The sequence below is a fragment of the Lepidochelys olivacea genome (genome assembly GCF_965140295.1).
Source record: "Lepidochelys olivacea isolate rLepOli2 genome assembly, chromosome: 1".
NCBI classification, from domain to species: Eukaryota; Metazoa; Chordata; order Testudines; family Cheloniidae; genus Lepidochelys; species Lepidochelys olivacea.
In genome coordinates this window covers 244,069,377-244,085,199 of record NC_140411.1, presented here as the reverse complement: position 1 = coordinate 244,085,199, position 15,823 = coordinate 244,069,377, and the positions used below count along the sequence as shown (strand labels likewise).

Below are 15,823 nucleotides of genomic sequence, written 5' to 3'. Positions count from 1 at the left end.
AGCAAACTCCAGAGGTGGAAAATACAGCCCTAGGAAATGAACTGTGAAGGTGGAAGGGGTACTAAACACCTGAGTGTAATAAGAATGGGAGAAAACACCTTCAATGTAGCTCACTAATACCTGTCTAACCCAGGTCAGTAGTGGCTGAAAGTTCTCTGACAGCTGGGTGGTGGCTGGTGTGAAATGAATGAAGGTTTCAGTCCAGCTCCCAGTAAGCACGTTCCCAGAATGTGTAAACCAGCATCATCATTAGCCCTTCCATTGGCTGTCTCCTCAGAACAGCCAAGCATTGAATGGAACTGAGATAACTTCTCCCTGCCAGTTGAGGGTTCAGATACACTGAAAGGGTGTAGGAAGGCTACCATCGCCCATGCTGTGCCTAAGAAGCCTGTAGTCTCCAGGGCTGTGCATGCAGCACCTCTCACCGGCACCACAGCATAACTTAAATTCACTTTTAAACAGTTATTTTTTTGGCATGATCTTTGTTCCCCTTCCTTTGTCAGCTATTTTATCTTTGTTGGGATTCCAGATCTAATCCCAAGTGAATAGTCCTGAGGCCAGGTGATAATCAAAACCCTAAACTTTCTGACATGGGTTCTGGGGTGGTGCAGTAAAGCTGTGGACTGGGAGTGAAAGGGTTCGTAACATTCCTGGAAGAGGGACTGGCTGAGATGACCTGGGGAGGAGTGGCTGCCAGGCACTGGTGTGGGGAACGTCTAGAACCCTGTTGCATCCCTGCAGGAGATTCCTCCTGCAGCGCGTAGTGAATGTGGAGAAGCGCCAAGACCGCCTGCGGGGGAGCCGCTACCTGCTGGAGCTGGAGCTGCTGGAGAGAGGAGGGCAGCTTGTGCGCTTCTCAGAGTATGTCTTTGCACGGGGCTGGCAGGGCATCAGCAGCGACAAGCAGGAGGAGATGAACATGAAGAACCTGGCGTGGGGCCGCCGACGCCAACTGATGGGAGTTGCAAATGAGCCAGACCTGTGCTGGCCACTGGGCTTCTCCTGGAACCATCGTGCTGTTGTCCACTTCATAGTGCCAGGTAAGGGCCTTGTAATGGGGCAGGAGATCCAGGCTCTTCCAAAATAAAACGTGAGTGGGGAGGTTGTGGGGCATGGTCCTGAGCCAGCCTCTGAGTGGGAAGCTGCTAGGGACCGGTTCTGAGACAGCTCTGAACACTGTGTCTGTGCCAGTCTCCACCACCTTCCTCACATCACTGTCAACTTCCTTTTCCCTCCAAATGAAACTGCATCAGAAATATAACTGGCCCAACCCCCCGAGTGGTTTGAACTCTCTGAAATCTGGCTCCCAAAATACACTCGGAATGGGTTCACCCTGCAGTGCCAAGATCTGGATCCAAATGGCCCCAAAGCCAGGGCATTCAGATCCGGGTTTTCAGTTTGGGCCTGTCTCTAGATTGCTCCCTGATACCCCTGTCTGTCTCAACTGGATCTGACAGGAGACTGAAAATCTTGGCTGTCTGCAATCATTTCAAGGCATGAAATCAATTTTGCTTTGATTCTGTTCCTTCCCTAACCCTGTCCCCACCATGATTAGTGAAAAACCAGGCACGCTGGGTGCTGCAGTTCATTTCTGACATGGAGGAACTGTCTAGAGTCACCAAGGACCCATACTTCAATGTCATCATCGCAGACTACAGCAGTGATGACATGGATGTAGAGAAGGCTCTGAAAAGGTCCAGTTTACGCAGGTGAGAATACCACCTATTCACATGAATTACACACAGGCACACCCCTACAAACACAGCACACACATTAATCTCTGCATACAGGTCATCCACATCCATCTGCATATAAAAAGCCAAACACATGCACCCCTGCAGACACAAGCCACACACACACACACATTCTTGCACCTGTATGCCACGTACAGTGACACAGTCTGCCTCCATGCATATGCCTATTGCACAGTCCATCCATCCAGATGCAGCTCCCTTTTTGTAGCTCCTGTTCAGGTTTGTAGTAAAAAAGGTCAAAGGCAAGTCTCCAAGAAATGGAGAAAGGGGAAAGACCAAGAAGGTGACAAATCAGTGACGAATGGGACTGAGAGAAGGGAGAATTTAGAAAGCTGCATGTTCAGCCAATTATCTAGCAATTATCTAAAGTGGTCATCTGCAACACCTGCAACATCAAGACCTTCTGTGAAGTTCCCCTGGTGTTATCTGGACCGGTGATCTGCTAGGTCACTCCAATCCTTGACTCTGGGAGCCAGCCTTACCCTGCTCCGCTGTGAGAACCCCCACTCACGCACAGCCTCTAGCATGTAAGCTGCTCCTTGGATTGTGCAACTGAATGACACTAGCCAATATCTCCGGTCCCAGACACAACACTAGGAACCTCCATCTTGCAGTATCCAGTTATGCTCGCTGGAAGCTGCAAGCTTATATGAGTTTGTCAGTTTAACAAAGAAATTGATATGCAGGCAGGCTTGTTATCCCAAGGCGAGTCTCTGACACACTTCAAACCAAAGGCACTGCTTCAGGTAGAATAAATAAACAAATTTATTAACTACAAAGATAGATTGTAAGTGATTATAAGTCCAAGTGTAACAAGTCAGATTTGGTCAAATGAAATAAAAGCTAAACGCATTCTAGGCTGATCTTAACACTTTCAATGCCCTTACAAACTTAGATGCTTCTCACCACAGGCTGGCTAGTTGCCCTTTAGCCAGGCTCTCCCCTTTGATCAGCGCTTCAGTCGCTTGGTGGTGATGTCTGTAAATGGAGGTGGAAGAGAGAGGAAGAGCATGACAAATGTTTCTCCCTTTTATCATGTCCTTTCTTCCCTCTTGGCTTTGCCCCACGCCCCTTCAAAGTCAGATGAACATTACCTCATTGTAGTCCCTACTGACCAAAAGAAGTGGGGGTGACTCACTTGAGAGTCCAACAGATCCTTTTCAGAGTAGCAGCCGTGTTAGTCTGTATTCACAAAAAGAAAAGGAGTACTTGTGGCACCTTAGAGACTAACAAATTTATCTGAGCATAAGCTTTCATGAGCTACAGCTCACTTCATTGGATGCATCAGGTATTTTCCACTGAATGATCCGATGAAGTGAGCTGTAGCTCACGAAAGCTTATGCTCAGATAAATTTGTTAGTCTCTAAGGTGCCACAAGTACTCCTTTTCTTTTTGCAACAGATCCTTTGTTGCTGCCTAGGCCAGTGTCCTTTGTTCCTGTGAGGCTGGGCTGGGTTTGTCCCATATATGGCCTGATGAGGTGTGAACTGCCCCTCTGCTCTTGGAAAGTTTTGCCTGGGGCTGTTTTAAGCCATGAGGACACATTTTCAGCCTCATAACTATATACATGAAATTACAACCTATAACATTACTGTAAAAACTATTACTATAACATCACTATACCAACAATGCTCAGTGCAACATGAGCCTTCCAGAGACAGCCGACATGACAAACTTTGCACTGGATACCACATAATCATTTTATAAGGATGAACATGGGGTTGTAGGGTGTTCCCATGAGGTACAGAGCATCACACCTTCCCTCTGTGTTCTAGAGCAGCATTTCTCAAACTGCGGGTTCTGATGCAAAAGAGGATAAAAAGCTATTGTAGGGGGGTTGCGAGAAAAGTGGCTGCTGACCTGGCACCCAGTTCTGAAGGCAGTGTCGCTGCCAGCAGCAGCGCAGAAGTAAGGATGGCAATGCCATACCATGCCACCATTCTGCACTGCTGCTGGTGACAGCTCTGCCTTCAGAGCTGGGCAGCCAGAGGGCTGTACCCCTGTTCCCCCTCCAACTTCCCCTGGCAGTGTCCTCTATTTGGGAACTTGAAATATGGTAACCTGGAGGGCGCGGGGGTGGGGGAAGTCATCACAGCCTGAAATATTTTCAAAGATGGGCCCAACAAAAAAAGTTTGAGAACCCCTGTTCTAGAACACATCCCATTAGTTGGTCTAGTCCAGGCCTCTGGAACGCCAAATGATGCTGAACAGGCTACGGAGGACTGCCCTCACAAGAGACCCTCTCCTGTAAATAAAAAGAAACAAGGCACCATACAGCCTCATTACACAAGACTGGGATGTGAACTAACAAAGCGTTGGACTAAAGTTACCAATGTGTTTTCCCCTTCTTCGTAACCGTGTCATGGAGCTGCCATTTGGTTGCTTTGGAACCAGCTAGGAGCAGTTCCATAGAATGAGCTCTCAGATATGTGCCAAATCATACAACTAATAGTGCTTTGTGCTGATGAAACACTTATCTGTGGGTCTCAAAGCACTTCTGAGATATCTGTTCTGGAATGCAGGTCTCAGTTAAGCACACATCTCGGTTGTCCAGGCCCCGATTATATCAGGCACCTGTTGGGCCCTGGAAGGTGTTTACTGTGCTGCACAGGGATTGAAAGTAAGGGTGAATGTGTAATACAATAACATCCACACGTAAAACTAAACATTCCCAAGAGTTGTAAGTGAGCAGTGAACCAAGGTCCTTTCTCCTCCTCTCCCACTATCCCCCTGTTTTCCTTGAGAGAATTCCAGGAACCGCTGCGAGAGAGCGAAAGAGCCTCGCTAGAAGGAGTTGTTGTGTGGCTAAGGAACTTAACCCAATTCCTGTCTGTCTTGCCAACAGTTACCAGTACTTGAAGCTGACGGGGAATTTTGAGCGCTCTGCAGGGCTGCAGGCTGGGATAGACCTAGTGAAGGTGAGCGCCTGGCAGCTGTGGAGCCCAAGCTGCAGAAAGATCCGTAGTCCCTGTACAGCTCAAGCACTACCTGTCATACTGAAACCTTTGTCGTTCAGCGTGGCCAGGGTCAGTGCAAGTGTCCTGTTCATGCTGCCTTGACAATGTGCCTCAATCATGACCTGGAGGGGCCACGTTGAGGAGATCAGTTTCTGTGGCCCATTCAGTTTCTTAGCCTCCCTGTTGGGACTACCAATCGAGGAGAGAAATTAGTGCCAGTGGCTTTTGTGATGTGAACACTGCCTGCAAGGAACTAGACTGTGGCAACAACATATTTCACACAAGTCACTGAACAGCCATTGCACGGCAACCACTTTACCAACCTGAAGCTGGATTTGGATTTGTGACCTAGAGGAGAAAGGCTGTTTTAATTCATTCCCAACCCCCCATCACTTGGTCACCCTAGACAGGCCTGTTTTAATCCAGTCTGTATTTTCCAAATAAGAAAGCACCGTCCCCCATGCAGACTCCCCAGCAAGGCTCTGAGTGAGGTGCGGGAACAGATCACATCGAAGCATGTTTGATCGTCCAGCTGCCACAGCACAGCCTTAAGGTCTGAGAGGAGGCTTTTGGGCCCTGAGTGAGCTGAGGGTGTTCTGTTTGTGGCACAGGAGCCATGGCCCCAAGTTAGGCAGGATCTTTGGGCCCAAGGTGGTGATGGTGGGGCAGAGACTAGGGGCTTGATTCTTATTTACACAAGGGCCCATTTACATTGCTCTGCCAGTATAGAGGGGCCTTAAAGTGGGTGTAAACTATATGTCAGAGCAGTGTGAAGGAACCCTACTGTGAAAGAGTATGAGACCCCATGGATCTTGGACAGCTATGGGGCAACAACTGCTGGCTGGTGGTTGGCTTTTGCCTACCTGGGCTGTGAGAGAGAAGTGGGTATTGTAGTCTTTGGGTATAACTAGGATCATTCAGCAGGACTGGGTTGGAAAATTGCCTCAGTTCAACAGTGTTAACAATAGGTAACAACTGCATAGCCCAGGTAGTCGAAAGTGAGTGCAGGATGCTGTGGCTGATAGCAGTGCCAGCAAGGATGGTGCCCGCACGCCCTCCCTGGATAAGCTGTGGTGCCAGGTCAATGGCAATGGATGAAATCTCCCTATGACTGATAGCTGTGTGATTGGTTCCAGGATCCACACAGTATCATCTTCCTGTGTGATCTCCACATCCACTTCCCGGCTGGGATCATCGACTTGATTCGGAAGCACTGCATAGAGGGCAAGATGGCCTTTGCACCCATAGTTATGAGGTTGCAGTGCGGCGCATCTCCACAATGGCCTGAGGGTAAGAGGCCAGGGCTCTATGGCTCAGACCTGGGAGGAAGGTGCTTGTAGTCTGAAAAACCCTCAGGATATGTTCCTTCACTATTATCGGGGTCCTCCAAAATCTTGACATTGTGGGTGTTATCAGGGCCACTAAGAGCGTGACTAGATATAGGATTGGGTTTAACTGAGCTAAAATCTCAATGCCAGGTCCCAAGAAGATTGTTAGCATGCATTGTATCAGAGTGTTAAGCAAGCAGAGCTGTATAATGCATGTGAGTGGTGTATTGATGCAGGATGCGCGAAGATCATGCTGGACACCATTTACAGTCTTTTTATACACTTGGCTTCTTCAAGAAAATTCCTCCTCTCTCTCAGTTTCTCTCCCCTCACTCCAGCTCCTTCGTCTGCTCTCTTCATTTCTTTCTGCTGTGGACATAACTGTTCCCAGGCTCATCTCCACTGGGTCCACGACTAACCCAAAAGGACTGATGCAAGGGCCACCAGAGCCACTTCCTTAGAGTGTCTTGCTTTGGTCTGAGCTCATTCATCTCTTTTCAGTGGGCATAGATCATCCCTGCTGAGAAGAGCTGAGAGACAGCAGGCCTTGGGTCAGGGAGCAGCACTGCTGTTAGGTACAGGTGACCATCCAAGAAAGGAGTGTGGGACTTCCTGTGATTCTCTCAAAATCAGAGCAAAATTCCAGTTTCAGTATTAACACCCAGGACAGACTCTCCATGTTGGGATAATACAGGTGAATTAGAAAGTATGTTGCTTTTACATGAGAGGTGAGGGCATCTGTCAGAGCTAAAAGGAACATGTGCTCTCTAGCCACTTTCAGAACTGGTTCCTGGGGTGCCCTAAACATTAACACCTTGTACCTTGGTGTTAGATTTGTTGCGACTGGAGGTGCTGGGATTAGTTTGTATGTCCCTCCCATTTCTTTGGATCAGTTATTGTCCCAGGGAAGTGTGATTGTTTGTCTCTGAGGAGGCAGGCATCACCAGGGCTGGGAATCTCCTGCGTCATTCACTAGTGCTTTCGCTAGGATGCAAACATGGTTGATGACTTTTGGTTTTGTCCGCAGGCTATTGGGAGGTGAATGGATTTGGTCTCCTAGGCATATACAAGTCTGACCTGGATCAGATTGGAGGGATGAACACCAAAGAGTTCCGGGATCGCTGGGGCGGAGAGGACTGGGAACTCTTGGACAGGTGAGTTCCGCCAGCTCTGCCCAGGCTGCGGGTCAGTAGAGCAGTCTCCCTTGATCCTCGGGTGACGGGGACGGAGTGAGAAGTGAGCTGGGGTTCCTGCTGGCGTAGAGCAGTAAGAAATGAAGGTGACAAAGGTCACAGTGTGCATTCCCCGTGAGTGGGCCACCCCCTGAGCACGTCTTCTTGAGCAACACATTGGTTGTCAGAGCTAAGGGGGCTGTTATAACCAGAATGCCTTATCATCGCCACTGACCTAGGAAAGGCGAGAGTTATCTCCAGAATCCTGGTACCTTCCTGCCACACCCTTGGCAGGCATTGGTAGATCAGACACATACAGTTGCTTCCAGTGCATATTTTCAACCCCTTCTGATCTTTGAACAGTGCTTGGTACAACAGGGCTCTGATCTCAGCTGGGGCCTGTAGGCTCTATAATTACACACATAATAAATGCCCAACAGGGCATGGGGTGCAGTTACATTTTCTGAAAAGTTTGTGATATGAGGTACCCCTTTCCCTCACCTCTTCATGCCAGACAACTCTTTTGCATGCTGTACAAGTCCTAGACCTCAGCCGCCCTGGGTTGTAGGCCTTAGCGGTCTTTTGGGCCATTATATTAGTACAATGGTTTGGTGTACGACACTGGACAGAGGAGACTTTCACATCACCCTAGCAACCCTTATTGCCAATCCTTCCTTGGAGTGTCTCACTGAACTAATCTTCTCTTGGATTTCCTCCTCTTCCTTCCCCCGCAGGGTCATGCAGGCTGGCCTGGAAGTGGAACGACTGTCCCTGAGGAACTTCTTTCACCGATTTCACTCCAAGCGGGGCATGTGGAACCGACAACAGCTGAGGACACCGTAATGTTCGACCACAAAGCTGCCCGGCAGAGCCAGCTACCCTTAAAGCAGCGCCGGCACCTCGCCTAGGCAAGCTGCCAACAGTACACGCTCCTCCTCTCTCCAGAGTCATCATAGGAGATCAGACTTGCAGGTGCTTGTGAAAAGGGATGATCAATATATAGGAGTGGGAACTTATCTTTGGCACTTGTGAGCCAGTGGGTCCTAGACATGGGATCAGTGACTCGCTCTGTGTTTGGGGGAGCCTTAGACAAGCGAAGGACTGGTTACCCCTGACACTGATGCACCTGGAGCCCCTGACTGATGGTATAATAAAAGTGGTGGCGAGCAGTCTGGAGTGTCTTGCATGGTGCAAATTTAAGAAAAGGAACAAATCCCAGTTACAACCTGAATGGATTATTTACAATAAAGCTGCTGTTTCTTTTGATACTTGAAAAACTCTGACACCCATGTCTTTGGACAGAGGACCAAAGGAACTTCTCTGAACTGTGTTGTGTCCTCATTCCCATGTACCAGCCCAGCCCAGAAAAGACTGAGGAGCGGTTAGGGAAGTTGGGCTGCCAGTGCTTAGCCCTATTTGCCACCCTTTCATCGAAATCACTGGGAAAAGCTACACTCCTGTTCAACAAACCGTGGGTCGTATCTGTAGACGCAAACCCTTTTCCTTCACGACAGACCTCATTTGCCTGCAGCTGGCTGGGGCTAGGGTTAAGACCTCCATCTTGGTTAGTTGTTCCCTGCCTGAGGCTCATGCTGGGTACTTGGACAGGTGAGGCCATCTCAGTAGGAACTGGGAAGCCATATTGACAGCTGTAGCCCAGTCAGACAAGTGTGTGTCCCAGCAGTAGCTGGGAACTCATAATAGAGGGAAATGGAATATTTGATTGGCTGAAATATTGTATCTTTGTCAGTGAGAAGGATAACTTTTCTGCTCCTCAGACCTGGTCTATAACACAGCATCTGGGGGTTAATTTAATAAGTTATGATTTCACAGTTGTTTTCCATAGTAGATTCTACATGTGTGAAGAACTATTTGTTGCATAGTGGAAGAACAGGAGCAGTTAACCATGCTGCACTTATGGAAAGACCAGATGAGCCTTGCACTGGCACTGGTGAGATGAAGGTGGGATCTGAGTTACTACAGAGAATTCTTTCCTGGGTATCTGGCTGGTGAATCTTGCCCATATGCTCAGGGTTCAGCTGATCGCCATATTTGGGGTCGGGAAGGAATTTTCCTCCAGGGTAGATTGGAAGAGGCCCTGGGGGTTTTTCGCCTTCCTCTGTAGCATGGGGCATAGGTCATTTGCTGGAGGATTCTCTGCACCTTGAAGTCTTTAAACCATGATTTGAGGACTTCAATAGCTCAGACGTAGGTGAGAGGTTTATTGAAGGAGTGGGTGGGTGAGATTCTGTGGCCTGCATTGTGCAGGAGGTCAGACTAGATGATCATGATGGTCCCTTCTGACCTTCATATCTATCTATGAATCTATGAACTTAGGACCTCAGGCTTGTACTGCTGACAGGACCATGAAAGTTTGGTGACTGCACTGATGAAAGGAGCTTGCTTTGATGAAAGGAATATGGAGGGGACCTTGTTCAAACTCTGCCCAAACCTAGGGTGGAATCTTGCCCCCACCAAAGTCAATGGTAAAACTCCTGTTGACTTTAGCGGGTTAAGTTTTCACCCCTAATGCCTGGGGTATGGTCCTTTCTCATAATTCAAGGAGTGCAGAGATCCACAACTTGGTTGGTACGGGCTAAATCAGTGCTCCACCAACCATCAACCTCCATGGTTGGGGAGGGCATGCTATACAGAGTGGAGCAATGGTGAAAAATGTACAAGGGGCTACGGAGTCTTTTAATCCATTAAATATTTGTAGGACTGTAGCCATCTGGGATCTAAGAAGATTCAGTATCAAACCCACTGCAAATCACAGCAGTCTTTTTAACTAGGGAAGTTTCATATTTAGAGACTGAGAAATAACATGAAAATGATTTTTGGAGGGGAAAGGAGGTGACAGATGAAAACTCTCTGTTTTTAGAAATTTAATAATTTGGCAGTTGATTGTTTCTGACTGGAATAGTTGATCTGCATCTTCAGTGCATGTCCTATCATGCTGCTTTATTCAGGTGCACATACTTGCAGGGCACAACCAGTCTCTAGTACTTGCAAACCCTCTCTCCAAACTCTGGATTCCTTGGGATTGCAAGTCTCGTAGCCTGTCTGAACTGGCTCTGTAAAGAAATTCATGTGGAATGGGGACTGGCTGGCCTAGAAGATAAGCAGTGGGATCCAATGAATTAGAAATAGTACTTAGCACTTTGAAGAAGAGTATCATTTTACCAGTGGGGAAAGTGAAGCACAAAGGGTCAGAGATTGCCTCTAGGGCTTACAGAGATAGAGCTGGGCATATGAAAAGAGATACAATCCTTGCTCCATTCATATCAATGGCAAAACTCTCACTGACTTCAGTGGGATTAGGGTTTCACCCGGGGTCTTCTGGTGCTCACTCAGGATGCTCCTTCCTTTGTGCCTTTCAACCAGATTGGTAATGAGCAAAACTGCTTATTTCCTTAAGGGCTCTTTGGCTGTCTATGTGAAATAGGTGGTAGGGTCTCAGTCCTATTCCCAGAGGACAATTATGCACACCACAAGAGCCACAATCACAGTTGGCACTAGTTGGCAGCCTCACAAGAAAATCCTCAGAGGGAATTCTCCATGGAGACTTAACCTGTGTGTCAGTCCTTGAAGTAGACAGTAGAAGTCCAGGTTGAAACTGCCACTGGTTGTGGGGAAAGAGAGGAGTACCTGCTCCAGGGCTGTCAGACCAGCGTGAAATGCGTACGAAAAAGTCGAGGGTTTAACCCCAAGGACGCTTCTTCTCCATCACCTGCCCCAATCAAAATCAAGAACAGAGTGGAAGCTGAGGCTTATAGATTCTGGCTTATGTCATTCTGACTACACACTGATGGGATTGGGGTGGGTCACGGGGTTCTCCTCTATCAGAAAGGAGGCATATCTCAGGAATGGCAGCTGCCCAAAGATCACAAAAGGATTCCGGGGAGCCTGGCTTTACCAAAGTGGGGACATGGGCTTCTCCATAAACTCAATCTCATTTCCATTGGCATTATTTGAAGGCATCTGACCCTTTCCATTGCCTCGTGTACTTGACGATGGAGATTGTTTTGCAATCCAACAAAGGGGTTGGGAGGGAATGGGTTTTATCATGAAAGAATCTGTTGTGTGAACATGATGTGATTGTTTTGTCATTGTCTTTAATGTTTCTCTCATATGAATATCTTGCCTTCTCTCATTGCTTGTAAATGTCTGAAATGTTATCCAGACACCAATGCCTGGTGTTTTAATTCTGTACTGTACCTCTGAATTCCACACCTTAAAGTGGCTTTGTGCCTTTAAGATTATTCCCAGGCCTCCCCTCTGTTAGGAGGAGGGGCAGACTGGCACCCCAAGGGGTTTATAAAGACAGTTTCTTCCTACAAAAGCTCACTTCTGTCTGTGTGTTCCTCTGACATCTGCCAACAATACTCTTCAGTGATTAAAGGTCAAATGTTCCTTTCTTTGTCTCATGCAGCAAAAGACAAAGTTAATACATGGGATATAGAGCACTCTGTATCCCAGCAGGGGTGCTGCAGAGACCAACACAAAGGGGGGAGGGATTCAGGGGTCACAGGAAGTGGAACAGAACATTGATACAGGCTAGATTTCTACCCAAGCAGCAAGGAGCACTATAGGGAATATGACAGTCATAATGATAGGCCAATCTCCGCCTCAGCCAGCAGGGGCCATCTCATGAAGTAAGGTGCAGGAGGGAACACAGAGCTTAGCCCAATCTCTGAGCCAGACAATGGACAAACACTAGATCAGTTCTTCCATAGATATTGTTTATTTAAAAGGTTGTGGGTTTTTTTTTTAAAAAAAAAAAACAACCTCCCTGCTGCCCATGGGAGTGCAAGCAGCTCATAACAGAGCTGAGGTCTGATACATAGAGGTGAGAAGGCAGCCAGGAGTGCCAATGCTTCTGGCTCCATGATCAGGAGGCGACAAAGGGCAGACCACCCTACTCACTGTGTGCAGGTCTCCTGCTCTGTCATGTTGGGTAATGGGAAGCAGGCCCCACACAAATATGCCTCACATGCAGCACTACATGGCTTGGCATCTCTGTGAGAGAGAGGAGGACATCCAAGTAAACTTTTGGTGATGGAGAGTCCCTCACCTCTTCCTCCTCTGCTGAGCAGGCTGCAGCCATGAGGGAATGGGTGGATTGGCACCTGAGAAAAGGAAATGAAGCTTGTCCCCTTTGCCTAAACCCGGTCAGGTCTGTAGTAGTTGAAAGCCATGACTTGATAGTTCCTTTGTGGACTGTGTGAAATAGCCTCACTCTAGCTGCTAGTGGGGAAATATCCACCTCATAAATCCTCACTGCTGCTAGCAGCTTCTTGGCTGGCTCTGTAGAGAGGTCAAGGAGTGAAATAAGCACAGAGAGCAAACAACCCTCTCACTTTTAGAGATGGTGCCTTCAGGATGTAGACGAGGCAGCTTTAGTTACCCCTGGGCAAAATAAACAAAGGTGGATGACAACAAAGTAATCACTAATATTATTGTGTGTATAATCTGAAGCAGGAAAATCGAAACAGTCGATCATGGCTACTAAGAAATACCCACCATAGGGCTTTCACCTATAGAAGAGCACTCAGAAGGATCAGTAGGCAATATCCTATAAGGCAAATTACTGGAGCATTGGGAATGTAATGATGCCCCTGCGTTTCTACGGTCAGCTAAAGTCTCATTGAGATTCATGGGTGGAATATGCTATAGAAATGTCATTTGGCCCTGTCTCCAGGATGAAGCCAGTACCTTTGATTTAAATTGAAATTCGACAGAGTAGATTTCTGGAAGGGGATCTGAAAAGTCAAACACACAGAAAGTTGGCTCAGCTTGTGGGCGGTAAACAGTGACACCAGCCAAAGTCATGGCAGCAACAGACATATTAGCGGTATCCAGTATCTCTCAGAAGCTCTTCTGAGGAGAATATGTGAAAATCGTCATGCAATTGCCATTGCAACCATGTCAACCTTAGGAATTTTCTATCAGTTTATTGGATACACAGTATTTCACCCGTATTGAAATCTGGCTCTGCCTTTGAGTGAAAAATCATTTAATAAACAGGAAAACATAGTACTCAAGTATGCAAATAACTGACAAGTCAAAAATATCCAATTTTTGAGCGTGACACCAATAATCCAAAAATCAGGCTGCCAGAAAGAACCTGCTAATTCAGAGTGATTTGCAGATACACAACCTCAAAGCAGTAATTTTTAAAAAAAAGTAAAACCACTTTCCAATACAGTAGAATTCTCATCAGGACTAGTACGATAAAAATCATGTATTTAATAACATACCTGTTACACTGTAATTTAAGGTGTTATCAGTAACACCGAAAAAGGTTTTAAACCCAGTTTACTCTTGAACGTGTGTATGCTGTTTGTTTACTTTTTGCACCTCAGTTAATATGGACAAGTGAAGCTAGACTGGTCTGTTTCACTTTCTGTGTTTAGTTAGATTCAGTTCCTATTTCTCCTGCAGTACCCCTATGTTATCCATAGAGGATTTCTAACAAGGTCCTTGTGGTGGTATCTAAGCATAGTATCTATTTGCTGTGGGGTTTAGGTTTCCTGCACTGCAGAGGAATGTTTAATGGTTTTCAAAAAAGCATCTCATTTGATTTTTTTAAACAACCTTGAAAACATTTGTTTTCCTATTAGTCATTGTAACACTCACCCCACTCCTTCCCTCCCACAAAAACAATCAACCAACCTATATTTGCAACATAAGCTGTTTGATAGTGTTACTTTAAATATTGCCAGTTAGAAAATATCTGGACACGGTATGGTTACTTTTGCTTACCAAATAAATATAACTGAGCGTAGAACTCAGGCCCCTGTAGAAAATTAGTTAATATTGAATATGAGAAGCAGACAATTAAAATCAGAGAGAAGGTGCTGTTACCTATGCACAGGAGCATGTTTGGAAAATGCTTTTTTTGCAACTTTTTTGTGAAGCTCTCTAGAAATCACTGCACAACTTGCACCAGCTTTGAAAAATCAATGGCAATTTCACTCCTGCAAAGCTACCCAAACAACCTGCCTAAAATACTTGGCACACAATTGTTAAAGATTAATTCAGGAATTCTCTGTCTCCACTCAGCTGGTAGGTGTCTGCTGTCGTCAGTAAAAAAATTGAAGGAAGGGACCCTAAAGCTCGTGCCACACACACAACCTGCAAGAAAAACAAAAGATGTAAGATAAGAATCCACTAGGTTCCTCACGTCAGCAAGTATTTCATAGAAGATTCATAAGCAGGATCCCAGCGCAGCTTTCCCTCTACCTGTGTTACTGCTCGCAATCCATTCCCTCCACACGTACACACACACCATCTACAGGGCCATTCCTTGAAGAAAGCATGCCAGCATTGTAACATTTTTTCATTCTATTTGCTGTAAGTAGTTTCCTTAATTCGTACTGGAGCCCCCGTTAGGGCAACCACCTGCCCCTTATTTTAAGGGATGTCTCTTGACCCTTTTAAACATTGAAGGTTATGATAATTGCATTGTAAACCTGAAGACATTCGAAATGTACACTTGAGAGAAAATACATCTTATGCTAAGGGAAATGGTGGTTTCCCTAAAACATCCTTTAAAATAAAGCACTGTTCTCTTAGTTTTCATGTAGTTTTCCCTTATGTCCATCCAACAAAGGGAACCACCCTATCCCCATCACTTCTTGCACTGAATCATTCTAGTCCAGTGGGATGACTTCTGTGCTTGTAGTTAACATGCACATAAGCATTTGCAGGATCAGGGCTTATGGCAGCATTCAGAGGCCTTACAATGCTATTTTGTGCTTTTCAAGCTGAAGACTCTCAATGCATTCTATGAACCAGTCCTGACTGATTCCTATGGGAGGAAAACCCAGAGAGGGGAGTTAAAAATGTTGCATGGTTCCCTGTGTATTAATCTGTAGGGGTTGCTCTCTATCACACTCAAAGGTAATTGTCACCGCAACAAATATGACGTTCAGCCCCTAAACCCCACGTATCTCGCAAGATCCAAAGCCAGTGCCATCTTCATGGAAGCCATGTGCCTCTGCACTGAATCCAGGATCTCACCTCCCTCTCCAATCCAAATTTCCATGGGACTCTCCTGCTGGCCATTGCCCCAGCATCCTTGGTGAGTAGGGTGACCAGATGTCCCATTTTTAAAGGGACAGTCCCATATTTAAGCCCTCCTGCAGGTGTCCAGATTTTTTATTAAAAACAGACAAATACTCCTGTATTTTCTGTCTCTCCCACTCCCCCCCCCCCCCCCCCCCCGCAACCCACAATCAGTACTGGCAGGTCCTGCTGGTGGCTGGATCCCTGCTCGCCAGCCGCTCGCCCACCAGTGGTGAGTATGGGGGTCCAGTGGCTGACGATCGGGGTGGGTGTGCGAGGCTTGTGGCGGGGTGAAGATGCAGTGTGCAGGTCTGACCACTCCCCCTGCTGGTCCATCAGCGCAGCCCCCGTTCTCGGCCAGCAGGACCCCACCCCCCATCCCGTTTCCGGCCGGCACTGGCTGCGTGCTGCGAGCTGCGAGGGTTGGTGAGTGTGGGCAAGTGCCAGAGGGGCATGGTGGCTGGTGAGTGTGGGCAGGTGCCAGAGGGCCGCAGTGACAGCTTACATGTTGCCACTGCTGCTCATCCATCTGCCCTTTACAT

The 15,823-nt window shown here is 47.1% G+C and overlaps 2 protein-coding genes across 2 annotated transcripts in view; one reads left to right on the top strand and one right to left on the bottom strand.

Annotated features, from left to right (window-relative positions):
* The window catches only part of B4GALNT3 (beta-1,4-N-acetyl-galactosaminyltransferase 3), a 98,493-nt gene extending 86,935 nt beyond the window's left edge, over positions 1-11,558 (top strand). The window contains exons 15-20 of the mRNA XM_084628546.1: positions 742-1,040; positions 1,556-1,709; positions 4,600-4,672; positions 5,848-6,001; positions 7,067-7,193; positions 7,946-11,558. Of these exons, the coding sequence (XP_084484672.1) occupies positions 742-1,040; positions 1,556-1,709; positions 4,600-4,672; positions 5,848-6,001; positions 7,067-7,193; positions 7,946-8,054 (916 nt within the window). The 3' untranslated portion in view covers positions 8,055-11,558. The remainder of the gene's footprint in view (positions 1-741; positions 1,041-1,555; positions 1,710-4,599; positions 4,673-5,847; positions 6,002-7,066; positions 7,194-7,945) is intronic.
* Positions 11,559-13,917: 2,359 nt separating this feature from the next.
* NINJ2 (ninjurin 2) overlaps positions 13,918-15,823 on the bottom strand; it is a 72,039-nt gene continuing 70,133 nt past the window's right edge. The window contains exon 4 of the mRNA XM_084618044.1: positions 13,918-14,348. The gene's annotated coding sequence lies outside the window, so the exon portion shown is untranslated. The remainder of the gene's footprint in view (positions 14,349-15,823) is intronic.